The sequence below is a fragment of the Meleagris gallopavo genome, chromosome 1 (assembly GCF_000146605.3).
Source record: "Meleagris gallopavo isolate NT-WF06-2002-E0010 breed Aviagen turkey brand Nicholas breeding stock chromosome 1, Turkey_5.1, whole genome shotgun sequence".
Lineage (NCBI taxonomy): Eukaryota > Metazoa > Chordata > Aves > Galliformes > Phasianidae > Meleagris > Meleagris gallopavo.
The window spans coordinates 46,558,440-46,584,622 of record NC_015011.2 but is presented as its reverse complement, the minus strand read 5'-3'; the positions used below and the strand labels follow the sequence as shown (position 1 = coordinate 46,584,622).

At 44.6% G+C, this 26,183-nt stretch overlaps 2 protein-coding genes across 4 annotated transcripts in view; one reads left to right on the top strand and one right to left on the bottom strand.

Annotated features, from left to right (window-relative positions):
• Positions 1 to 1,822, top strand: part of GSG1 (germ cell associated 1) — a 14,109-nt gene extending 12,287 nt beyond the window's left edge. For all 3 annotated transcript variants that reach the window (XM_019614280.2, XM_031554163.1, XM_031554164.1), the window contains 2 exons: positions 28 to 139; positions 752 to 1,822. In XM_019614280.2, coding sequence (XP_019469825.1) covers positions 28 to 139; positions 752 to 1,067 — 428 coding nt within the window. In that variant the 3' untranslated portion in view covers positions 1,068 to 1,822. The remainder of the gene's footprint in view (positions 1 to 27; positions 140 to 751) is intronic.
• Positions 1,823 to 1,914: 92 nt separating this feature from the next.
• On the bottom strand, positions 1,915 to 23,187 carry FAM234B (family with sequence similarity 234 member B). The gene is made up of 13 exons (XM_003202213.4): positions 23,086 to 23,187; positions 16,729 to 17,121; positions 15,724 to 15,822; positions 13,725 to 13,913; positions 12,480 to 12,610; positions 11,667 to 11,814; positions 11,164 to 11,305; positions 10,600 to 10,743; positions 6,861 to 6,942; positions 6,475 to 6,630; positions 5,744 to 5,861; positions 4,394 to 4,620; positions 1,915 to 3,974 (listed from the first exon to the last, which is right to left on the bottom strand). The coding sequence occupies exons 1-13, from the start codon at positions 23,120 to 23,122 to the stop codon at positions 3,969 to 3,971; spliced, it is 1,872 nt and encodes a 623-aa protein (XP_003202261.1). The 5' UTR covers positions 23,123 to 23,187; the 3' UTR covers positions 1,915 to 3,968.
• Between the last annotated feature and the right edge of the window lie 2,996 nt (positions 23,188 to 26,183).

The window sequence follows — 26,183 nt, the reverse complement described above, 5'->3', positions numbered from 1 at the left end:
TTTTTTTTTTTTTGTCTTCTTTACTAGGTCTCCTTGGGATGGTGGCACACATGATGTACAGCCAAGTCTTCCAAGCCACAGTTAATCTGGGGCCAGAGGACTGGAGGCCGCACACATGGGACTATGGCTGGGCTTTCTAGTACGTGAGCTTTGCAACCCATCACTTCCCTGGGCTGTGGGTCTTCAGACGTGCTATATCTTGTCTAAACTCTCCTCCCTCCTTGACCCTTTGTGTTTCCAAAGACATGGTTCTACTGTTCAATCTCCTCATCCCCTGCTTTAACAAATAGTTGCCGAGTTACTTAAGTGAGTAGGTACCAAGAACTGGTAAAACAATGGAGACACACCTAAGCAAGAGCCTTCTGACCCGCTGACTAATCAGACTTGCCTCTATGCTTGTTTGCCCTATTTAGTCTCAGTTCTTCCGTGTGCAGGGGCTACTGCCACACCTGTGATGTTGCTCTCAAAAATGCCTTGCATTTCTGCAGTTTAAATAAAATTGCTTGTTGGTTTGACATCTTCACTGAGCAAAGTCCAAAAGATCTGTACCTGTAGCATTGAGACTAGACACGTGGCTCAGGATTTCTTTCTCCAAAGAATGAAGAAGCTAACCCCAGCTGATACATAATAGCTGACTTGAAAAACATTTTGGTGAAGTTATTTGAGCTTATTAGTCTGACATCTCTCATCTTTCTGTAGTTCATGTTCAGCAGCTTCTACCTGCAGTGTTGTTCTTGTTTCTCTCCTGCAGCATGGCCTGGACCTCCTTCACCTGTTGCATGGCTTCTGCTGTCACCACTCTCAACACCTACACCAAGACAGTGCTGGAGTTCAAACGCAACCACATCAAGGGCTATGATATGAGCTTCAAGGATCAGCCTCAGCACCACCAGTACTTCATACAGCAGCAAATAAGCAGCTACTATGAGTCTCGAGACAAGCCCCTCCATTCAGTGTCCGAGGGAGTTGATTTCTACTCTGAGCTGCAGAAGAAAGTGCTGCAGCGGGAACCAGAGCTGGACCTGGATGAGGTCTTGGGACAGACAATTGGAGAAGACCAGTGTTAGGGATGAATGCACAGGGGCTGAACAGTGGGGTTTGGGAAGCAAAAAGCTCTGAACCAAACACTAACACTACTGTTAGCAAGTTCTTGGGGGTGCTCTTCCTTTCTCTAATGTTCAGGTGGTGAGAATAAGAAAAGTCAGGCATTGGAACAGGGCAACAGCAGTGCCAATAGGAGGCAAGACAGGTCCTCTCTGATCACAGCCTGAAAGGTGTCTTCAGCTGGGAACGACGAAACTGAGGGTAAATGTCATTGGTGCCATCTGTATCCAAGCATTGTCAGACAGAACTGAGGCAGGTGCCCTAATCCCAACAGCACTGCACTAAGTTAAAAATAGACTCAGCCCAACCCAGCTGGCAAATTGCATTACTGGGCCTCTTTGGGTGGAGTCACATTGCCATTCCAGCAACCTCTTTGGTTCAGTGCTAAGATGTAGGTCATAGGTGCTCATACTGAGTTGCTGCAGTCCTCCCTGAAGACCCTATTTATTCTTCATTTGTAGGCCCAGTCTCCTGTCCTACAGATTAAAAGTGCTGCTGGAGTAGAAATGGGAGGTTGCTTTCAAATATCTCCTCTCCAATCTCTTATCTGTAAAGGTTCCTATATGCACCTTCCTTGCTTTGCCCCCTCCAGCTCCCATTCTGAGATACTTTCCTGTCTGACACTTTCTTTTGTGCTTCTCTATATCCTTTAAGAATCCTAGGCTGAACTTCTGCTTTTTTGTTTCTCTTCAGTTGTCCCTTTTCCCTTTATGTAAAAATACCACCAACCACCCAAATACCACCACCATCCCCAAATCAAGCAAACCCATCATCCCTCAAAGGTGAAATGGTGATTCACATGACACACACTGATGCTGTACACAGTATTTATTTGCTCCACTGCAGTTCACAGTTCAAATACATTTTCTCAACAATATACAGACAGACTCTTTATTCACAGTGGGGGCGTGTGTGCGGGTGGGGTAAATTCACATTACGGAGGAGCTAATTCACTGCACTCAAATATTAGTTCTCTCAGGAAGAACCTCAGGAGAATAACTATTTCAGGTAATGAATGCCTCACCTTTCCCAGCAAGGTGGTGGCTACAGGCAGAAAGGTGCACTCCTGTTTAATCTTCATATATTACTGGTCCTCACACTTTCAGTTATACAGCTGTATTAACTAACATAATATTATAAATACTAATCCGTCTGGAGGAAAATCCCAGGCCTAGAGCTGTTGCTACAGTTGTGCTAATATATACAAAGCTATTTACACAAAAATACCATTAAACATATACAAACTGTTCTCAGGTCTGATATTAGGAGAGAAGGGTCCAAAGGCCAGCTTTGGGGCTTGCAGCTAATCCTGAAGAGCTACACTGAAAGCTGTCCTGGAAGCTTTATGTGGAGATGCAGGGAGGAAGAAGAAAGGGTGATGTAGCAAGACGAGGTGTCAAGAACCCAGGAGAGCAAACCCACGTGTTCATCCTTGATGTAAGCATCAAAATGCTGCCATCACCTTGCTACTCAGAGGGAAATGCAGCAAAACAGGAAGAGTACATGTTAGCAGGAGGACAGAAGAGACATCTGCAATTCTCACCTCAGCCTGGCTTTGCATAATGTCAAAGGTCAGATCTGGGAAAACAGGTAACATGTTGCTGCCCTGCATTGTGAGGAGTTGCCAGGGCAGCAAAGTTGTTGGTTTATATATAGTTACTTTATTGCAGGCAACTTCATGTAGATGCTCCGCAACTACAACACAGGAGTCTCACAGCATGCTCACAGGCACAATTCAAGGAACTAAATGTACCGAGAGCAAATAAATGTGCCTTGGGGGCAGTCTATTCCTTCTGGAACTGCTGGGCTGGCAGGGCAATGGTCAAGTTAAGACCAGAACAGGGTTACATGCACAGAAGAGCTTTCCATCTCTACCTCTTGTCTGAGACTCTAAACTCCCAAGCAGTTGTGTGAGAATAAGCTTCTCTGTAAGTGTATCTATAGTCCAGTGATCTTTACAGTGCCAGTAGGGACCTGCTGAGAGCCTCTCCCAAGGGGGCTGCAATGCTTTTCAAAGGGGAACTCAGTCCAACAAAGTGCAACATGATGCTACAATGACACTTCAGGTTTATACAGAGCTTAAGGATGGATGAATAAGAGGTAGAAATGAGATGTGAATCTTTTGCTTCTATGTAGGTCAACCACAAGAACCTGTCTTGAACTTGGATCTGGGAAAAGAAACAAGTGCAAATGCTGAAAAATGTTCTTGCAGCCATCTTTCCATCAGGTAATTCAGCCAGAGAGCCAGTTTGTTTGTGAGTTTGGCAACAAGATGGAGAAAAGGGCTGAGAGAATAAGAAAGGCTGTACAAGACTTGCCCTGCAGAAGCCAGACAAAGGCTACTTTCCAAAAATATGAAGATTAAAGCAGATGGTGTTCTTTACCCACATAATTTGCCTGTAAGTTATCATAGACCACCATAAGCTTTGAGCTTGTTTGTCTGCCTGGGAATACTGTTTGGACATAAAAAGGAGTGTCCTAAATCTGTTCATAAATTAAACGTATAAAAAATATACATATATTTTATAAATTGATACATATATATAACTCGTGTGTGTGTGCGTGTGTGTGTGTTTGTGTGTGTGCGCGCACAAGCTCTAAATTCACATTTCCATGTTACCTGGAAGGAAGCATGCAAGAACAGCATATGGATGGGGAGATGCTGAACAAGGTTCATCTGATACAGGACAGATCTGCCAAGGACAAACCAGCTTCCAGCAATATTCCCCAGATAGCTGAAGAAAGGGGAAGTGCTTTTAGTTCCCACTCCCTCTACACAGCAGTTTTCCTGAAGGTCCCCTGAGCAGCTTCCTCTATTCCCCATGCAGGTCATAGGTCCTGTCAAAATATCAGGAACCACTAGGCTAGAGCTGGAAAAGGAAAGGGAAACAAAAAACAAAGCCAGAATCCATTATCATTCAGTCCAGTACAGAAAAGTGTTAATTTACTGATCAGCAACACTAGACACCACTAGGTAGAGGGTGCATGGGGGACCTCTGTTTGGCCATGTCAGAAAAAGTGACCACTGCCCTACCTCTCCATTCTGTCTGTGAGTCTCCCAGTCCTTAATGGTTGTCACCCCTGGTTCTTTCTAAAATCTCCTTCTTCTCAAACTGCTAAAGTATAGCTGGGCCTTACACTGTGTCCAGTCTACACCCAAAGGGACGGCCTGTCATCTTGCAGTCAATTTGAATCCCACCTCATGGAGAGCACCTAACTGTATCAGTACAGAAGCAATCATATATCCTGAACAATCTGCATCTGATCACAGATTCCTGCACAATCTCACCTTGTGAGGGAAGTCAACAAATTTCAGTCGAGCAAGAAATCGCCTCACTTCTCCACGGCTGATTTTGGGAGTGGTGGTGTCCTTTAGCCACACCATTCGACCCTGTGTCATCATGGCCCATTTCAAGCCCAACTTGCTGACTGAGAGAAATCCTGGCTGTTTTTCAGAGGTTGCAGTTGTTGTCACAGTGATGTGAAATGCATCCTTCTGGAGATCATTAATTCCAACTGATTCATCAGAAAAGAGAGAGAAAATATTGGTGAGGAATAATAACTATGTTTCACCCAAAAGAAATCTTACAGTCTTCACTCATTCCAAACAGTCACTGGTCTGAGGATGTATTCAATTTGATTTTTCAATAGCATGAGCCTTAGTTCGTTAGGGAAAACAATTTTAAATAAAAATCTTTCCATAGAAATACACTGAAAAGTAGATCAACGATGTCAATTTTTGGTTCCAAGGTGCCTTTTTTTGTGTTTGACATACGAGATGTACATATTTAATTAATGCAGTTCACTTGAATAGAACATTCCTTTCCACTCCTGCTGGCATAAACTGTTACCTCTACAGAACGGTAAATTGTTAAAGTAGGAGCAAATCAGTTTACTCCAGTTACCACAGAATGATCTGTACAGACCTCAGAAATCCCAGCTTCTAACAAATCCTTCTAAGAACAATATTCTATTTGTTCTTGACTGAGCTGTTTTTTGATACAAATCTGATTAGACATATCACTACATAGCAGCTTCTCCCTGCTTCCTGGCCTACTGGAATCAGTGCTATATGCACTGACCTTTTATCCTGCATCCTGCCATGCTCAACAAGTTGGATGTTGGTTGAACTGTTTTAGAAAAAGAAAGGAAATACAACAGGGACTGTGAGATCTTGTAAATGTTAAATCTAGATCCACTTTCCCTTGGAAACATGCAGTGAAACATTTTGGATTCTCCCTTTCAAAAAGAAAGAGGAAAGAGCAGTACATCTGCTATCTCGAAGGGCAGAAGAGGACAGCCAGCAAAGACAGAAGTGTATCTGAGGTGATGTGCTCCACAGAAAGCAAGGGAATGTATCTGGTATTAAACATGCATGAATTCAAACTCAGACTTTTCCATGTTTAAACGTTCAGGAATCTTGCTGGGCCTTTCAGTTGTAAAGTAGGGATTGGATAGGACCTTTCTTCAGGTGAAAGAGCAATCTGATTTCCCACTGCTGGTCTGTGTGAGTGGTGGATCTCAAATACTACCTATTAGTATATGTGGTATACCACGTTTACCACTTTGTTTCTCACAGCTACATCTTCATTCCTCCATTTCTTTTAGGCTAGGTAGTCTCTCCACCATTTGAACTCACCTGCTGAAGCAATGACTTTGTCTGTTGCATTGGTGAGGTCCAAAAGGACTGTAGGGAAAACAGGATGGAGAAGATAAAGGTGGTGCAGACCCGGGCGCTCAGATCTGGGACCAGGATGCTGATGGAATGAAAAGTGAACAAAAATGTTACAGATGACTACCAAAAGGCAGCCTAGCTTTGCCAAAGAAAAAAAACTGTTTACTGATATTGTGCTACCTTTGCTTGGTACTGAGAATCAAAAACTTAATGGTTTCAGAGCTGAAAGAGTGCAAAACTTTTTTTCTCAAACAAAATTTGCTCCCCAGCCTCTGTTTGGTAAAGTTCAGATTTTGCTCTATGAAAGCTGGCTTGATTGGCCAAGCTACAGTCTGGAAGTTTGGGACTCCATGCTGACTTGTGTGTTGGTATGCTGAAAAGAATCTCTCAGGGTGTGGGAACAAAGTTGCAGGCAGAAAATCTCAGTGTTGCTGAGAAAGCAAATTATTTTCATAATACAGAAAATTTTGGTTTCGTGGAAGGGAGCTCTCAGTCTATGAAGTTTCTTGGTGAAAAAATCATACATATGCTCCTGTGTACAGGCTTGAAGAAGTCCATCCAAGTCGAAGCAAGAGGGAAAGATGTCCCTAGCAGTCTCAAATAGCAGGCTTAGAGTTCAATTACATCAGGAATAAAAGACAGAGATTATATGTACCTCACAGAAAACTCAAAGTGAAGAAAGGGTGGCTGCTCACCAAACTCTGTAGCACAGGCTGTGCTTCGTCAGCCCAGAAGAGAAAAACAGATTTCTTGTCCAAAGTCATGACTGATAGTGCATCAAGTTGTTGTTTCTGCCATGGGAGTTCCTGCTTCCAAACAAGGAGGCCAGATTTGCCATCTACCACCACCACCTCAAGATAGAGAAAGAGACGTAGCATTAACGGGTGTTCAGGTGCAGGCGTAAAGAGAGTCTCCTTACTCTGACACAGCCTGTGTTATTTTCTGTCAGGCCTGTGGCCACATAGAGACCAGTGTCAGCCGCAGAAATAGGAATTGATGAAAGTAGAGAATCACTGCCCCTTTCAACCCAGCTCCTTCACTTTTACGTTGCCACTGCCCTCTCTGCTGCCTCTTGTTTTACCTTTTTCTTCCCATTTCCGGTCTGTGCTTGCAGCATGAAGTCCAGGGTTTGATCAGCACTGAAGTACCCCAGCACTGGCTGGCTGCAAATTTGAACAAAAAAACCACTCAGCTCTATGACAGAAAAAGAGGAATTGCTTTCATCCTCCATTCTACCTCTTCCCAAGGCAGTAATTGCCCAAATATTTCATCCATTGAGAGTTATTCTTACTGGCAGAAACCATTTTTTGGTGGATAAGAAAAGTGAAAAATGATCAAACAGCCCATAGCATTTACTGGCCATTTTTCAGAGTTGACTAGAGGGAAGGGGAGGTGGTGCAATGCCTGCTGGGCTGTGTAGGTATTTGTTTATCACCCTATGGCATGGCTGTATTATTCTTTCCCTAGCATGAGAATCTGTTCAGTTTTGCTACAGTCATAAAAAATTACCCAAACCTTTCAAAATTCATCAAGAGATTTGACTTCCTGCTCAAAGCAGTTTTCAAAAAAGTTCCTTTTTATCCTCTCCCTTCTGGGCAACTTAACACTATTACTTTAATAACTGTTATTATAACTGCTTTCTAACCATCTTACTTGCTTTTGGCTTTCTGAGTCTCTTACCTGCTTTTGGCTTTCTGAGTCTAACCTCTGTCTTCCCTAAATTCAGCACAGCTGGGCCTACGAAGCATACATGATTTCTTTGAATTCACAGTTTCATAGGGCAAGGCTAGATGACCAGAGCATGCCCTTCCTCCTTTTGTTTATGATACACTGTTGTATTTTATCCAGTTAACCAAGTACCAGAGTTTGGCAAGATGTGCCCAGCCATGAGACTGCTATGGAAATACAAAGACAAGATAAACTCATCACTTCTTGTGACAGTCAGTTCTAATGATTAATCTCATTGTCAGAAACATGGCTGCATTTTCATTTTCTGGGACATGAGCAGCTTCTGCTCCAAAGCACTTTTCTTGCTATAGCAAGATTAAAATCCCTGTTAGCTCCTGTTACTTACATGCACACATGAACTCATCTCTCAGGCTTCATCATCTAAGCACACTAACTTAAATCTTCCATGCTGAAGTATTTTTCCAGCTCTTTTCTCCAGATTTTCCAGCCTCCACTTTAAAATGTGCAGACCAGAATGGCTTTTTAAGAGTAATGCCACAGCACAGCAGTGACTTGATTATCTGTACTTGTATAGAGGGCTACTTGTAAGGAGGGCTACGAAGATGATAAAAAGCCTACAGGGCAAGATATATGAAGAGCAGCTGAGGTCCCCTGGTTGGCTCAGCACAGAGCAGAGGAGCTGAAGGGAGGCCTGATGGCGGCTGCAGCTCCTCACAGGGAGCGGAGGGGCAGCGCTGAGCTCTGCTCTGTGTGACAGCGACAGGGCCCGAGGGAACGGCATGGAGCTGTGCCAGGGAAGAGGCAGCTGGGGGTCAAGGACAGGGTCTGCACCACAGGGCGGTGGGCATGGAACGGGCTGTTCAGTGTAGTGATCATGGCCCCGCGGTACTGGAGTTCAAGAAAGATCTAGATAACAATCTCAGACATATGGTCTGATATTTGGGTGGTGTTCTGTGGAGCCAGGAGTTGGACTTGATGTTCCTTGGGTATCCCTTTCAACTCAGAAAGTTCTACAATTCTATTATTCTATTATTAACATAATACACTTTTAAATACCTTTGGCAATCACAGCTAATAATTTACAGGCAGTCTCAAGACACGTTCCTATAACTTAAAAAATCTCCTGTACCAAAAAGAAGCAGTATGCTATTCTGTTCTAAGGGCATTCACTTAAACTCTCTCCTGATGTGGCACTTCTCATACTTCTGGTGGGCTACAGTCAGTGGCAGATTCCACACATTGAATGCAGGCAGACATATGTATTTTAGATGCTACCAATCAACTGAAAAATCCCCTGGGCACTTTCTTGTATGAACCAGAAGGCTAGTAATTATTCCTGCCTAACACTAATCCCCACAGCAACCAGCAATTAATCCTCTCTTATCTGAAACATCCATTTACAATGCAATTTTCAAATGCTTACACAATTTCATGGTCTCTGAACTTCACTCTTGTTTTATAACTACTGGTTGTCCTTCACGGTCTTCCATGGATCTTGTCAAAATCTATCCAGAAATGCAGCACACTTGCAGAAGCCAGGCTGTTATCTGAGAATGCACCCAAAGGCACAGACTTAGTCTGCTTGGCTAGAGCAAGACAGAGGTTGGAGCAGGGTTACTGAGGGAAAGGGGAGGTCTCAACTGGGTCAGTATACTCTGTCTGATGGTGACCTGGGTTTAAGCTTGTTTGGTGACACCTCAGAACTCGGACCGGAGGACTTCCAAAGATGCCTTCCAATCCCAATTATTCTGTGACTCAGTGAACAAAAGCATCTTTCAACACTTCTTGATTTGAATCCCTACAAATTTTCCAATTAGTTGGTTCATTTAGAAGTTTTTATATATTATTGATTTTATAGCATCTGTGAACTGACTCTGTTTAGTCAGCATACACTTACCCTTCAAACTTGACCCATATCCAGAAATCTGAAGACTCTGGAACAAAAACTCTTTTAACTCACTACCTTTCCCCATACTGAGATCAACTTGCCATAACTCATTCCTAAAGCCACTGCTTATGTCACCCACCAGCCTTCAAGACTGGGCATAGTGTAAGAGTATCAAATCTAGATGATCTTTTTTTCTCAATGAAGATTCTATGCCTTCCTCCTATAGAAGCTGTTGGCGGGTAACACGGAGGTGAGAGCTGCTTTCTTTCCTCTAGATAGCAGAGCTAGCAATCTGTTTCCCACATAATTTCCTTCAACTGTGCCCAGCTGCCCTTTGCAAACATTTAGCACTCAAAAAGCTGAAATTGCCAGTTATTATCAACCCATTAGGTCTAGCAAATTGCTCAACTTTTATGTGTGAAGTCAGAGGATGAGAAATATTATTTTAAGGTTTACATTTAGTATAGATGGCAAACCGCCATCAGAGTGCTGATTTTCAGCTTTCAAGGAAGATTAAGATCAACGCGGCATATTCAGACACCTCTAACACTTAGCACCACTAATGCACCTGCTCCTCTCCACTGAGCTGGCAACTGGCAGCTGTGGACAGCAGACGGGCTGAATCACACACCAGAAGTCCCCTAAGCTCCAGTGCCACAGTAGTCAAGACATTTATGTTGGATATCTGTATCAAGCCGTTTATTAGAACAAAGAAGGGGACAGACTTTTAGCAGAGTCTGTTGCAATGGGACAAGGGGAAACGGTTTCAAACTGAAAGAGGGGAGATTTAGACTGGATATGAGGAAAAAAGGTTTTTTTACAATAAGGATACTGAAGCACTGGCACAGGTTGCCCAGAGAGATGCTCCATCCCTGGAGACATCCAAGGTCAGGCTGGAGGGGCTCTGAGTATCCTGATCTATCTGTAGGTGTCCCTTTTCATTGCAGGGAAGTTGGATTAATGACTTTTAAAGGTCTCTTCCAACTCAAACAATTCCATGATTCTACGATTTATCATCACTCACACATTCTAAAGGTTTAAAGGTTTTGAGCCTTCTGCTCTTTGTTCCACTTGCCCTCCTTGTTTGTGCATCAATGTACACATATGCCTCCAGCTCATAGGTTTCCTTGCAGACATGGAGAATTCTTCTTGATTGCTTTCTAAGGAACACATGCACTTAAAGGTGAAAAGTAGGAAATAGTATAGAAATAAAAAAGAAAGGAAAATGTTCCCAGTAGATAACCTGCTGATGTTCTGAATTTCCAAGGTCCAGCGGGGCTCGAGGTCCTGTCCCTGCAGTAGAATCAAGCCTTCTTTGGTGGTGATGAGCAGGTTGCTGCAGTTTGTGTCAGGTGCCTTTATCGTCTGCAGGAAGTCAACACCCCCACTGGGACAAATGGAAAGCAGAGAGAAGATTCCTAGGCTTTACTTAAGCATCTCAGCATTACCTGCCTGTCCACCCAACAATCTAAGATTTGAACTCTTTTTGAACAGGTTCATCTTTTCTTCAGTGACTGAGGTTAATTTCACATTGTTATTTCTTAGTTAACTGGCCTAAGTTCAGATCTATGCTCTTCTGAATGTCTTGAATTACTATAAAAAGCATGGGCTGCAGGGTTTCATATTTGTTCCCTTTTATTCCTATCAAGACTGATCCTGACCACAATTTGTCAGTACTGGTTACAATACTCCACAGTATTGTTAACAACCAGAAATGGAAAGGACAGAACTGTGTCTAGGAGTGCAAGAAGGTATACATCTTTCCTTCCCCTTCCAGCAGAACCAAGATTACAAGTTTGTCTCCTACCTGTAAATGTCAATGAGCTCTGACAGGTTTACAGATCTGCGCTTTTCCCATTCTGGCTCCTCCTGATGCAGCATCATAGGAAAGCTGTCCCGGTTTCTGGCTTGGGTAAAGATATCCCTCAGGGCAACTGCTTGAACATTACCTGCCAGAAAGAGTAAAGATGAAGAGTCCTGACTGCAAAGGTTAATTTCATAGTAACAAAGAGGGTCCTTTGGACTGCTGTTGTTACGGCAGAACGCAAAGGAAAGCCCAGAGTTGCACCTTCCTTGGCATGATGCACCATTGGCAAACTTGGCTTTGAGAAACTTAGAGGTATTCCAGGCTAGCAGACATTGATACTCTTCCACTGCATAGCAGTAAGACTCCTTTCCATGCCCTCTGCTCCCAGATTTTACAGTGCAAGACATAATAGAGACATCCCAGGAATACTCTAAGCCAATTTAGGTAAAAATAATGTTCTTTTTCAGAAAGGTGAAGTACTTGTGAGTCAAGGTGCATCTTACCAAAACCAAACAGGATGTAGATGGCTCCCCGGCTGGTGATATGGACTTGAGGGCCAATTACTTTCCCTTCTCCAATGATGTTGTACTTCACAGGCCCGCCCAAAGCAACCCCAGTCTTTCCTGACACCAAGACGAAAAACACATCAGGCTGCAAAGACAGAGATGTAGAGATTTCTGGCAGTGCTTTCACACATTTGTGCTCTCAGAATCTTGCCTGGTACCACAGCATGAAGCTCTGTTGCTTTCTCCCCACAGCAAGGTCTAGCTAGTGGTCTCTCTGCTCAGCTTGGCTTCCTGGGATTCTTACATTCATGCTTTTCTCTTGTCTGCAAAAGTATCAAAGATGGAAGGGACTTCAAAAAACTGAACTCCTCTAAGAATAGTAATGCTAGAATTCCGGGGAGGGATGAGCATGGAGGAAATCTGCACTTGATCACACAACTATTTATTACCTAAGGTCAGCTGAGTGCTCTTTTCTCCAGTGGTCTATCTCAACATGGTTTTCTATACAGCTGCTAAACAGTCACTTCAAATCAGGCATTCACTGAGCAGAAACAATTCTCAAATCTCAGCCAGGGATAAATAATAACCCTTTTGTTCATTTCCAGCTGATAAGAAATGCAGGTAGTGCCATTATTGCTTGATCTCACTGTTCTGACCCACTGAAAGAAACAAGGTGCTTTTCAAGCAAATCTAAGGGAACAAAAATTAGGGGCTCCTGCATCTCCTGTTATAACCTTCCTACATTGAGGTCCTCAATCTTCCTCTAGATAGTCAAGATCCTTTCTAATCTTGAGCACAGACATGCTGTACCTGTGTTTCTTTGAGGGCCAGAACAACAATATCCCTAATACCATCTCCATCTACATCTGGAAGAGTTGCAGCTGGTGCAGCCAAGATCCCATCTGAAAGGTGAATGGAGTTCAGTGTCCAGATGGTTTTGCCTATGGAAAGAAAAGGATGAAAGAGACCTTGGGGAACCAGAGGACATTCCCAAATAGTTCTACAAAACCCTCTTGAAGGAGAGAGCAGAAGAGCTTGTTTTCCTTATTCCCTGAGAAAACAAAAAACAAGCATACAGGGTCAAGCTTCAGTGGGAAGCAAAGCGCACTTCTTTAGACTGGCTTTGAGTTGTGTCTTTGTTCTGTTGTGCTTCCTTCTCTGCATCTCTCTAAACAGATCTGAGCCCAAAAATCTTCCTGAAATAACAGGGCATATTTGAGGTTCACTCTTGGAAGGAGAACCTAAATAGGAATGCTGCTCTGCAGAACAGCAGTTGCTTTCCACAGTCAGCAGTACAGACTGTAGGTGGATGCCAGGAAGGAGAACAGATGGCTAGTTCTAATATTCAAAGTGCAAATCTGTGTCTCCATTAAATTCCCAGCAGCAAATAGCCACTCCGGTATAGCATGCTCGCTCCTCCTCAGGGTGAATGCATGTTAGCAGACGTGATGTCAAACTGTTCAGCAGTCCAGTGTGGACCCAGCTGGAAACTCAGTAAAACCTGTTTTGCAGATTAGCTGATAAACACTCAAAAAAAACCCCAACAAAATGAAATGTGATGCTTTTACTTCTCCATAATTCTTTTGCCAGCACAGCGATTAAAAATGCAGCATTCATTCATATCTAATTGATTCCCTTATGGGCCTAATTTATTTGAAAGCTTGTCTAGCTGTAGCATACATCTTTACATAACTTCTCTGAGACTGGTGTTCAGCTTCTCAGTGCCATTAGTTAGGTGCAGAGCTGTACTAACAGCTACATGTTGATGAAAACACATCTTGTATATCTTTTGTGCCATGGAGACATGATAGGACAAGATAAATATTTTGAGTAGTTCTGAAATGGTAGGATAGAGATACTACCAGAGAGCATCAAAGGTTTGAATGCTCTTTTACCTTTTATAACTTGAAAAACGTCAGTGTTCTGACCCTTCCCTGTGTGTCACTAATAACAGCCACTACAAAGAGCCAGCACTGAATCATTCATGCTTACTAGCCCTTCAAAGAAAATGAAAATGCAGCAGCATCTTTCTAACAAGCTAGCACTTGACTCTACCTGTGGAGGCACTAAGAAGGCTGAGGAATTTAGCTGTTCCTGTCACAAGGCAAACGGGCTCTGCTGGTGACCCCAGTGACAGCCCTTTGCACTGCACACTCCGAGTCTCTTCTGGAAGCTGGATGGACCATAAAGTGCTGCCATTCATACCAGAAAGGGCTACCACAGTCACAGAGGGCGTAGAGACACCTGGAAGAGACAGGAGGAAGAGAGTAAAATGCCTTGCCATCAAAGGCTATGTCTACACTGTCTTTGGTACTTGTGCTTGAATTCCAGTTCTAGCTCCTGGAGCTGAGTGGCTCAAGCCAGCTCTATCCACACTGCTTTAAAGCAAAGGTTCAAATCCCACTCTATGGTTTAGTGTTTCTGCCAGCAGAACCTACTGGTGACCTTCAGACAAGTTAAGCTATGAGCCAACAGCACAATCAAAGTTGGTGGCTGGACATGAGCTAACTTCAAGAAACATGGTCAGGTGGGCACAGAGGAACCAAGCTCCTTCTGGGGACAACCTGCTTAGTTGTGCTGAATCATTCTGTTGTTAAACCAGACTGATCTTTCTCATGCCCTCTGCCTCAGGCCAATGGATACCACTGAGGAGATGCCTTAGGTAATTCCCAAGGCAGCTGCTGCCTCACGTGGAAGGCCTGGGCTGTCTTGGCAGCAGCAGGTGATTGGCAATCTGAGAGTTTCTTCTGTTGTATTTTAAATCAGTTTTTGTCACTGTTGTTGTGAGAAATAGATTGAATGCAACAAATTGGTGTAATTCAGGGTCTTTTTCTAATTCACCAGTTAGCACAAAATAATAGTGAGAAAAGGTGCCCCATGCTGTATCAATAGACTGTTGGCTCTGATTTCAAATACCAGCAACTTTTAGCTCAGCCTGCCCTTATATAGAATTGTAATCTCTACCTTTCATACCATAAGTTAGGATATGAACTTCCACACATTTCAAGATAACAACAGTTCCTGTTGGCTCCTGTTTTAATGGCAACACTCTGCATGACTTGACTACATGGAGGTTCTGAGCCCATTCTCTAAATCAAACTTAATCACTTGTCAAACTGAAAATCATATGGCTTATGCTAAAGAGTTGTCTCAACATAAATTTTTTTTGTTGGGTTGGCAGTGATCAAGAACTAATTCTTCAGTGCAGCTCACAGCTGTAGTGTGTACAATCTGGATAAACAGCTAACAATGTCACAGCTTAGTCCATCGTGTTCATACCCCAAGAATATCTCTATCAGACATCATGTGAAGACTTTGAGCACAAGCTTTAGGAGAGCTGATGTCCAGCTACCTGGGTATAGGACTGAGATGTGCTTACACCTGCTTTCCTGTCTGCTTTATGTCTCCTAGCACAGCTTCAGCCCAGGATGCAGCTAGGTATGGCTAGTTCCATTTGGAGCATGCTAAAAACTGCACATCCGTGATGAAAGAGAAAATAAGTACAATGGCAAAATACAGAACAGAAAGACAACCTCCACAAACTGAATACAGTTCTCACATCAACAGTCTCTCATGTATTTCTTAAAAACTTGGTCTGCACAATTTTCTCTCTGTTTATAGGTTTATTTCTACAGGACTTCTACCTCCTTGCCTTTACAATGGTAGAACAACTGAGTCTTTTAGTGAAGGGCTTTGAGAAGCAGCTTTTGAGAAGTGAAAAAAATAACGGACACCTTATTTTTACCTGCTATTTGTAGTGAAGTGCTTTCTGTCACTTTATCTCTGCCTGCAGATCAGGGACAGAGAGATGGACAAATACAGGACAGAGAGATGGACTCACCCCAAGGTGTGGTATAGGGACAGAGGTGACTGCAAACCAGTATTGAAGCATAAACAGCATAATAAAGCACAGACAGAACAATAGCCACTTCAGTGGGGAAAAAAAAACAAAAAACCACAGTGGATTTACAGTGACAGCAACTTTTCCCAACCATTGTATGAATATCCAAAGGTCTGTATTGACAAGTACAGGAAAGAGAGTAGAAGAACTTACCCATGACACTGGCGTTCATCAGGGCTGTGAAGACGATGAGGATGTCAGGGAGCCCATCACCATTCACATCACAAAGCTCCAATGGGGATAACACACCACCTACAACAGTCGCAGAGAACCACGCTGTTGACAAAGCAGCCACGCAGCCAGCTCTCTGCATTGTGAGTAGAAGGCTGGCACAAAAAAAACAATTGTGGAGTCTGCTAAGGAATGATCAATCCCAGGCAGCTCCCATCATGGCTAGATCTTTTATTGCATGGAAAGGCAGAAATGTAGCATCTGGATCAGAGAAAAGAAAGGGAAAAATAGAGGAGCTAAAGGGAAAAAACAGATGTCTGCTTCCCAATTCACTTTCAGAGGTGATGTGGGAGTCACATATCTTATGACAGGCTTAGATTTGGAAGCTGGGGCAGAAAGCAAGGAGGGAGAGACATATCTAGACCTGGCAGAAATTATTTCACAATACTGCAGAGGTCAGAATGGGAGATACTTTAGAAATGTTACCAGTGGCCTGTACAGGATGACAAGATTCCAAATGTTGATTTACAGATTCAAGCAGGACAAGACAATAGAAATGAGGTTAGTTGAGCCAGTCAGGAGACATAAAGACCTCTATCCCTCTCTTCCCAAACTCCCACACACTTCAGCGTGGAGGATCTGGTGAAACCCAGGGTCTAGATAGGGAGGCACTGTGTTTTAAAGTGGGCATTTCCATCTGAAACAGAGCACGCCTTCTGGACAAAAAGGCAGGATGGGAGAAGAATCAAAATGCTTTTTGGTGTTGACAGAAACAAGATTTTGTGATCTACTGCTGTCAGATTTCACAGGCCTCAGGTTGAAGAGAGAACAGGACAGAGCCTCCTGTCTTTTACCTCGGAGCATTTGCAGTGGTGAGGAAGGGTCTCTGTTCTGAGCTGGCTCTCCCAGATAGGTCTCTCCCGCCGATGCCCAGCCTGGGAGCTGCCACCTCCCCCACGCCAGATGCTGTTCCTGGGGCTTTCTCACCTGCTCCCTGACCTAGGTTGTGGTTCCAGGTGTTATGCAAGTCCCTAGGGGGACAGGGAATTAGAAACGCGCACACCAACACAAGAATCATCGAGATCACCACGGTGAGCAAAAAGACTGCTGTGCGCAGGTATGGCATGAGGGATGGAGCAGCCTTCTGTTCCAAGCCCCCAGCTGCCTCTGCAGGATAACCCTCGGGTGCGCATTCTGACGTGTGCTGCTTTGTCATCCCAACTTCCACATCGGAGTCGGGATCCTGCACTTCCTCGGGGGGGCTCTTCCCATTCTTGACACCCCCATTTTTCTGTATGTTGAGTACGAGGTCATCTTCACTTTCATCACTATCGGCCTGAGTGAGAGGATCGTACTCTCCAAGATCCGGGCTTTTCTTTCCTGTGAAAAGAGATGGAGAGAGACAACAAAGCATTCACTCCTTGCTTTTTCAGGACCTAAGTGGAGAAAAGGCTGCAGTGCGCCACAAGTTCCAAGTGACAGCTGTGAGAAAAGACTGTCCAGTTTATTTTATTATTGTATGTATATATTATATATTATATTGTATATATTATATGTATATGTATGTATATTTTCCTGATCTGTAGTGAGCCACACTGACAACAAGGCATGCTTAGCCCTCTCGAGTGCCTAAGGTGCAATACTCTCCTGACTTGAGGCTGGACTCCTTTAGCACTTGCCAAACTCTAATCCCAACACTACCTCTCTTCTCTTGTAGGCTGGGTCCTTCAAGGGGGCCCTTCTGAAACTCACTTTTCCCCTGTTCCCCCTGTGTGGACCTCTTGGGTGCTGTATTTGCTGTCCTGCTTCATGAGGGATAGAAGGAAGGGTCATAGCAGGGATAGAGCAGCAGGCAAGTTATCAATGGATATCGACTCCTTGATGAGGGCAAAGTGAGTGATTTCACTCTTCTGGACCAGCATATATTCTGGTGTCTGAAGAGATGAGAGATGCTCTCACAACTTTCTCTGCGTGGTTCAGCACTGTAAGAAGGAGCACTCCAGCTCCTACAGTATGAAACCAGTGCTCCCCCTCTGTTCCTGTTCCCACCCACCACAGCTGACAGCTTGTACCTGGCCTTGCTGAGAGATAACACAGCACTGATGTCTGATACAGGTGGTGGTACGAGAAAGTACCTTAGCTCTAGGCGTCTTTCCAGCTCACACCCCAGTGACATGGATGCGTGACACACAGATGATTCTCCCCCTAGCCCAAGCCAGCCACATGGTGCATGACGAGGGATGGTGCACAGCCTGGTCTTATATCATGGCATAAGGCCAGGGCCATCTGTTTGCAGGGGTAGGAGAGATCAGGCAGTCTCACTGCCCTGAGCTACGAGGGGAGGAGCACGTCTCAGGGAGCTGCCTCGAACCACCAGCCTGGGCATGGAGCCATGGCTACTGCTCTGATGTTTATAAGGTTTCAGTCTATTTCTCTCTCTCCTATTCCAAGTTGGGATTTTGTTGTCCCAGATATCTGTCTCATTTCCCTTTGCCTAAAGCTGACCTAAAAGAGGAGCTAATTTGTGTCTGAAGACGCTTGAAGTTATACATGCAAGGCATAAATAACTAGCAAAGATACACAAGTAGTAACCATTCTTAGACACTAAGATGCTGGGAAAGTTTTACTGAACAGAAATTAAAGGGCTCCCTTGGTTATTCTTACTGCTTAAGATAATATGGCTTGGAGTAAGATTATACCTCAAGGACTGTGTTTGTTTTAGGACTCTCAGTGCAAGAAAGACATGGAGGCCTTGGAATGCATCCAGAGAAGGGCAACAAAGCTGTGAAGGGTCTGGAGCACAAATCTTATGGGGTGTGAATGACAGAACTGGGATTGTTCAGTCTGGAGAAGAGGGGGCACAGGGAAGACTTTGCCACTCTCTACACAACCTGAAAGGAGGTTGTGGTGAAGTGAGGCTCAGCCTCTTCTCCCAAGTAACAGCGATAGGACAAGAGGTGATGGCCTTAAGTTGCACCAGAAGAGGTACAGGTTAGATATTAGGAAAAAATGCTTCTCCAAAAGAGTGCTGCTGCCCTGGCACAGGCTGCCCAGGGAGGTGGTGGAGTCACCATCCCTGGAGGTGTTCCAGAACCATGTGGATGTGGCACTGAGGATGTGATCAGTGGGCATGGTGGGTATGGGCTGATGGATGGACTAGATGATCTTTGGAGTCTTTTCCAACCTCAATGATTCTGTTTTTTTCTGTAAAAGGCAAACTCACAGTTCCACATGTACTGTAACACCTACTTAGTGCAACACACCAGCATCTATTTTGCAGCATGTGGATCTCATTTCTTTCTCATTTGTTGCCCCACAAAAGGACCGTCACTTCTCCTTCCTGTACTACTTACAAATGATGGTCAGTGTCTACTTTAGCATCAAAGAAAAACTGTCAGTGTCAGCAAAGGTCAAATGGAGCAGCCAAAGCAACTTGGCCACAGTGAACAGAAGGAAATAAAGGTACCCAACCAGATCCCAAAGTCTAAATTGGACTCTTTCTTTCTGAACTATGTGCTTCCACACAGGACTCATGCCGAAACAATCCGGTGCACATACTCCAGAAAGTTGCTCCTTGTGAAGGTAGAGCACCCAGACAAAGATACTGCATTCCTATGGCACAGTATATTCCTGTAAGACACTGTATCAAAGGTGGATATTTCTGACATTAACCATACTGCTCCCAGTTTTGGAAACAGGTGTGCTCCGAGTACAATAGCCCAACAGCATGCTTACACTTCAGACAGACTATGATTTGTTTTGTTATTTTAATTCTAAACAATCAACCCACACGACTGAACTCTGCTGTTCATTTCTAGGGCAACTAGAAGTATTGACTTTTAGGAATGAGCTTTATTTGGTACAGTTTTGCTCTGGATCTTTAGGGAACAGAAAGAACCTTGAAACTACGGCTTACCTACTCCTTGAGCTGGCTGTAACTGAGATGCAGCGAATGTCAACAATCATGTCAACCACCACTGACATTCTGTAGTAGGAACATCATCTCCACTAAGAACCAGATAAGAATTCCAATCCATTTGTTAGAGGCTAGAAAGCAGCTGTGACACGAGTAAAGATTAACTGGTACTCACACAAGGCAAAGTTAGCTAAGGCATAAAATTTCCAGCTGATTTTTATGAAGCATCTTAAGGAAAGACACTGCCTTTAAAACCAGATCCTGGAGTGCTCACTCAGACTGTGGGAAAGTCAATTGCATATCGAACTTCAGAGAAATCAAATGCTTATTTCCCACTGCCAAAAAATCCCCTATCAAATGAACTGCAGGTGCTTTGGAAACACATCTGGAGACCTGGTGTAGACAGGCTCAACTCAGCCCCCTGAGGCTGCTCTGAGGTGCAGTGGCGGAGTCACACATGATTCACCTGGCTGGAGGGAGAGCAGAAGGAATGTGACTCTTCACCTGAGTTTCAGGTCACACTTGCTATGAGACGTGAACAGCAGTAAAGGCTGTGTAAAAACAACAACTCAGACCATTCAGAGAATTAAGATTTACTGAGAAATGCTCCTGAAGTCAAATTCTTTCCTTTGTGGTCAAGTCCAAAGCTCAGGCAGGGGGAAGGCAGTTTGTCCAACAAGAGATAGCTAAAGCTACCTCTGTTCTAAATGATCAGCCGTCAGAAAATCCAACATTCCCATGCAGTCTTCAGATCTCCAGTGTGGAAGTTAAAATGCTAAGAGAGGGACTCTTCATCAAAATCTCATCCTATCTCCTAAAATAACAATCAGTGCATAACCTTCATGATCCAGTGCTAAAGAAAACAGACCCTGGGTCATTCTGTGGCCTTCGGCATGTAACAGACTTACATAACTCACATCCTGTTATCTGCCTTTTGCATAAGGTCTCTAAGTGCATACAAACCTTGCACTCTACTGGCACAGCATCACGGCATTCACATTAACCATCACTTTCTCTACTGCTCTGTGTTTTCTTCTGCAGTTGTAGAAAATAAAAAGCTTCTCTTCTGACCTGACACAACTTGTTCTATTCCTCTTTTTCCACAACACTAAGGATAAAACAGAAGTTCCTAGTCAGTGGCCTGTGGCTACCAACAGAGGAACTGTTGCTTGTGGTCAGTGGATAAGTTACCAGTCATGACACTGGGTTATTATTATTATTTTTTCAATCATTGAGAATAAATAAATAAATAAATAAATAAATAAAAAGGAAGATTTGCAAAGATCAAAGAGAGAGAAAATGCCCCAGTGTTAACTTTCAAGGGAAGTAGGCCTCCAAAATGGACTCTGACTTTGAAAATACTCTGTGTGTTTGCTGGATAGCACTTTTTGCACTGGCAGTTCTTGGGACTCCTGCAGCAGTAGACTGGGATATCCCAGAGAAGAAAAGGTCAATTGTGCTACAACTTGGAAAGGAGGCACCTGTGAGGTGAGATGTGTTGGAATCAAGTCCTGCTTATAATGAAATATTCATTACTAGTGCCTTGAAAGATATTAAATTGCCATCTTTCTTTCTTTTTGACTTTCTGGAAACGCGACTATTTGCACTCACTTTGGAGTGAAAAGAGCAAATCTTGGACTTTACATAAGTGCAATTTCAGTGCATTATTTCAGTGATGACATACTGATTCCAGACTCCTTTGTACTCACTCCAGGCTTCTGTTTGTTCTTCTGTGTTTCAGTGGTTGGCAGGCACCCATCATTGGGTACTGCAGACATATCTCTAAGTCCATGAGGAGAACAAGTTGCCACATATTGATGTAATTAACTTAATGAGATGCTGCAGGAAAAACAGCTGTAGCAATAGGCTTTCTGCTTTCTCACTGCTGTTGAAAGCTGCATTTTTCAGGAGTTCACCATGCAAACAGGGTGTGATACATGCAATTTCACCTGAAGACTTACACAATAACTGTTTTCTCAACTGCAGTTGCAAGTTTCTCAAACCAGTCTTCTCAATGGTACATCTCAAACAGCTCACGCTACTGATGAAGATCTCAAGAGAGATTATGTCCACATTGTTTTATGGTTCCCCTGTGGACACACACACATCCACTCGTTTGCATTTTCCTATAGAAACTTCACGCACCATGTAGTCCTTCCCACTGAGATCATGGAAGCATAGAATCATTAAAGTTGGAAAATACCCCCAAGATCACCAAGATCAACCATCAGCTCATCCCCACCATGACCACTACGTCCCTCAGTGCCACATCCACATGGTTCTGGAACACCTCCAGGGATGGTAGTTTCACCACTTCTGTGGGCAACCTATACCACTGCTGCACCACTCCTTCAGAGAAGAATTTTTTCTTAATATCCAACCTGAACCTCCCCAGGTGCAACTTAAGGCCATCACCTCTTGTCCTATCGCTGTTACCTGGGAGAGTGAGTGAGCCTCACCTCACTACAACCTCCTTTCAGGTTGTGTATGGGGTAATGAGATTTCCCCTGTGCCCTGTCTTCTCCAGCCTGAAAAACCCCAGTTCCCTCAGCTGGTCCCCATCAGACTCGTGCTCCAGACTCATCACAGCTTTGTTGCCCTTCTCTGGATGCACTCCAGGGCCTCCATGTCTTTCTTGTAGCAAGGGGCCCAGAACTAAACACCTCTCAAGGTGTGACCTCATGATCAGCTTCCTGCTCCTGCTGTCTGCACTATTCCTGATCTAATCCAGGATGCTGATGGCCTTCTTGGCCACCTGGGCACACAGCTGGCACAGATTCAGCCAGCTGTCAGCTAACACCCCGAGATGTTAGAGATGAGCAGTTACTCAGTGCCCCGGCTGTCCCAGAGGCAGGAGGTGCTCAGGAGGCACCGGCTGAATGCCACCAGGTGCATTGGCACTGTCCCCAGCCCCATGCCATTCCATCCAACAGCAACCAGCAAACTCAAGTTCTGGTTTCGCAACGTTTTTTTTCTTCAGAGCCTTTTAATACCCCAGCTGAAAAGAATGGTTGGACTGCTGCTCACTGCCTTATCTTGGAAAGATCTGGTTCCTGACACAGCAGTCCCTTATTGTTGAATATCCTTTCATCTCGCATAAGATCTTTGGCTGGGAACCACGAAGACGTGCTAAGCGGCCTTTAAACACGTACCCAGATGATTATACTGACACGTACGTTCCAGACTGCTTTTTTGGGGTGAAAAACAGCGATAACATCCAGCACTCACCCCAACCCTCCCCTTCCCAGGCGCTGCTCGTCCCCACGTCCCCGCGGCCGCATCCCCATAGCAACGCACCCACTGCCCGGCAACGGAACCCCCGCGAGCCGCGAAGCCGTCAGAGCCAGGCCCCGTCGCGGAGCGGCCGCCTCAACCCGTTGCGGCCCGGCGCTGCGCTTCCTCCCCACCGCGGGAGCAAAACCCCTTACCCGGCAGCTTCAGCGCCCGGGACAGCACCGTAGCCATGCTGGAATGGAGCGGTGCGCATGCGCGCCAGCTCTCCCTCTCCGCGCCTCGCCCGCGGCATGCTGGGAAATGGAGTTCGCCAGGCGCCAGCGGGCGACCCGCGCTCCCGGCGCAACCGAGTGCCGACCTCGTCTGCAGCGCACAGGCCGCACGCTCCCACCGAAACCGGAGCTCCTCAGGCTCAGCCGCCATTCCTTCCCCACATGTTCCTTTACAAGGGCGGGAATGATGGGAGGCCTGGTTCAGCCTGTGAGCTGTGATCAAGCACTGCCCAGGTTTGCACGTCTTGTACAGCACGCCCAGCACAGACAGATACAGCAGTACGCTTGTAGGCCTATGATTCACGCAGAAAGAGACACTGCTCTACTTATTTTTGGTATAAATATGTGCCTTCATTTATGAGAACTTGCAAGAAATCTTGATTTGGTTTTATTCTGCAGTTTATAACTACAGTACAAAAGCCTACCAGGGTGTTTTCCAATGCTCTTTTCCATCTTACCACAATCTCCCTTTCCCGCAATGGGGAAGTTGAGCAAGGAGAGTTTTGTGGTTTCCCCAAAGCCACAGAGCCCCACCTTCCTGATTCCCAGCCCCATGCACGTCCGACACCAGAGAGAAGAGTCTGAGTAGCTAGTACTGCATCTACTGCTGCAGTTCTCTTCCCAATCCCTCAAATGACGTCCTTGCCCTTTTCCTCTGTAACTCTTCAAACGTTCATAGCAAGCAGGGAGCGGAAGAGAGACACCAAGTGGCCTAACTGTTGAAGGGAATTGGTTGATTTTTTTTCAGATTGGAACTGGAAAGAGAGAAACAGCTCCCAATCCAAAATCTTTTAGTACCACTAGGAGTGTTTCCATTGATCAGGCCTCGGATCAGGACTTTCCTCAGAAGCTGCACATGAAGGAGCCATCAGAGTTATTCTTTTTCCTTTCTTTCTAGGTCATTCTGAGTACAAAGTCCTGTTCCTTATTGCCATTTTTCCTCCTCCACTTTTTGATTTAGGAGCAGTGGTGATCCCGTAACTATGTCAATATTTACAAGAGAGATCCTGGATGCTTTTCAAGTCTCACTTAGCAAATCTTGTGATACAGAGGGACAAGAGCTATCCTGCAGGGTTCTTTCTAAGAAAAAGCTTCTGGCATTAATTAGACCTGGGAGCAAGGACGGAGTGGAAAACAGCCAGAACTGTGAACTGGAAAATCTGATGTCCTCATTTGTGGTCTTCTAACACCAGGCACACACACATATACTACAAGAGACTGTGGTTTATGCTCACGTGTTTATGGGACAGCATAACCCACTTTTAAATGCATGCATCCCCACAAAAATGGCTCTTCTCCAATTCCTGAGATCTCCGTGAGGCTAAAGGATAGCAAGGGCAAGTGATCTATGGTGAAAACGGATGCTTTTGAGGTTATGTATGGCTGAGCAAAGTGTTCAAAAGTTTAATAATATGCAAAGCATGAAAAATGAAGTTTTGCTTATTTACATTGCAAATGGAAGCTGATTTGCATTTAAATTGGACCTGTCAAGTGTACTAATATCAATCAAATAGCTGTGAAAATAAAACTGAAGTTACAAATAAATCATTCATTTGTGTGAATGCTGCTTTTACATGAATTGTTATTTACTTTTTTTTTTGAATCAATTTGAAGATGTAAGATGTTGAAAAAATGAAATACTGGGACCCTGGGTTGCAATGTGGTTGTTTAGAAAAGTGTTACAAGCCAAAGAGCATGGAAACACATACTCTGAAGCCCCTCATCTGTGTTATGCTTGTGCAAGTCTTAACTTCAGCTTCAGCCACTGGACCAGCCTACAGTGAGCATCCCACAAGTGAGGAATACTGACCTTTTTGTGCAGTGATTTCCCTTGTACAGCTGCAGCTCACTTTGTGAAGGGTGGGACAAATAAATGGTGGAAGAGGTTTGAGTTGGGTTGCAGCACTGCCTTGTTTCTCGCCAACCTTTTGCCAGAAATTTCAGCCTTCTCCAGCCTGCCTGCACATAAACATAGAACCATAGAATCATTAAGGTTGGAAAAAACCTCCAAGATCACCAAGACCAACCGATCCCCACCATGCCCTCTACCTGTGTCCCTCAGTGCCACATCCACATCCACCACCTCCCTGGGCAGCCTGTTCCAATGAAGCACCACCATTCTTTCTGAGAAGAAATTGTTCCTAACATCCAACCTGAACCTCCCCTGGTTCAACTTGATGGCACTATCTCTTACCCTAAAATGCTAAAAATGCCGAATTCTACATGTAGGATGGGACAGCCCTGGATATATTTACAGATATTTAGGCTCTCCTCTCAAACGTAGTGTTTGAGTATGAGTGGCTGTATAGAGCTCCCTGATTCTGAAAGGGCCCACTAAAACTGCTGTTGAAAATGCTCCAACTAAAGCAGGTCACTCTGGGAGAGCTGCATGATGAAATGATTGTGCATGCAATTTCGCTGTAAGACTTGAGGGGTATACACCTCCCAGTGAGCTGTTAAGGCTCTGCTGTCATGTCTGCACCTGGCTGCAGGAAGACAGTGTTTGAAGCCACAGCGTCACAAACTGCAAGGCCAGGTTGTTCTGGTTCACAACATGGAATCTGGCACAGTTACATGATCAGACTAGGTTCACAGTGGTTCTGTGTTTGCACAGTTCTGGTTCATTAGCTGGCCTTGGCGATAATTACTGTTTCTCTCTGTCAAGCTGCCTTATGTGCAGGCTGCCAGATGCTGGCCTGTACATCCCTGCTGATCCTGCCTTCTGCTTCCAAGATGAGCTGCCTTAAGCATGGCTCCTCAAAGGTAACCATTTTTTTCCCTCTTTGCAGCTGGTAGCTGCACATCATGCACACTGAAAAGTGGTAAAGTTACTGGCAGTTTGTAGCAAAGTCAGCCTTTCTGCTGCTCTGCTGGGCCTCTCTCTTTCCCACAGAAGAGTGTGGAGGTTGCTGGGGCTCACAGCAGAAGAACCATAAGTGGTTGGTGAACTTCAGAGCAGGGAAACTGATGTTCAAGGAGTCTATGCTGATCTCACCTCTGGTCTGGTGACCCCACAGAAC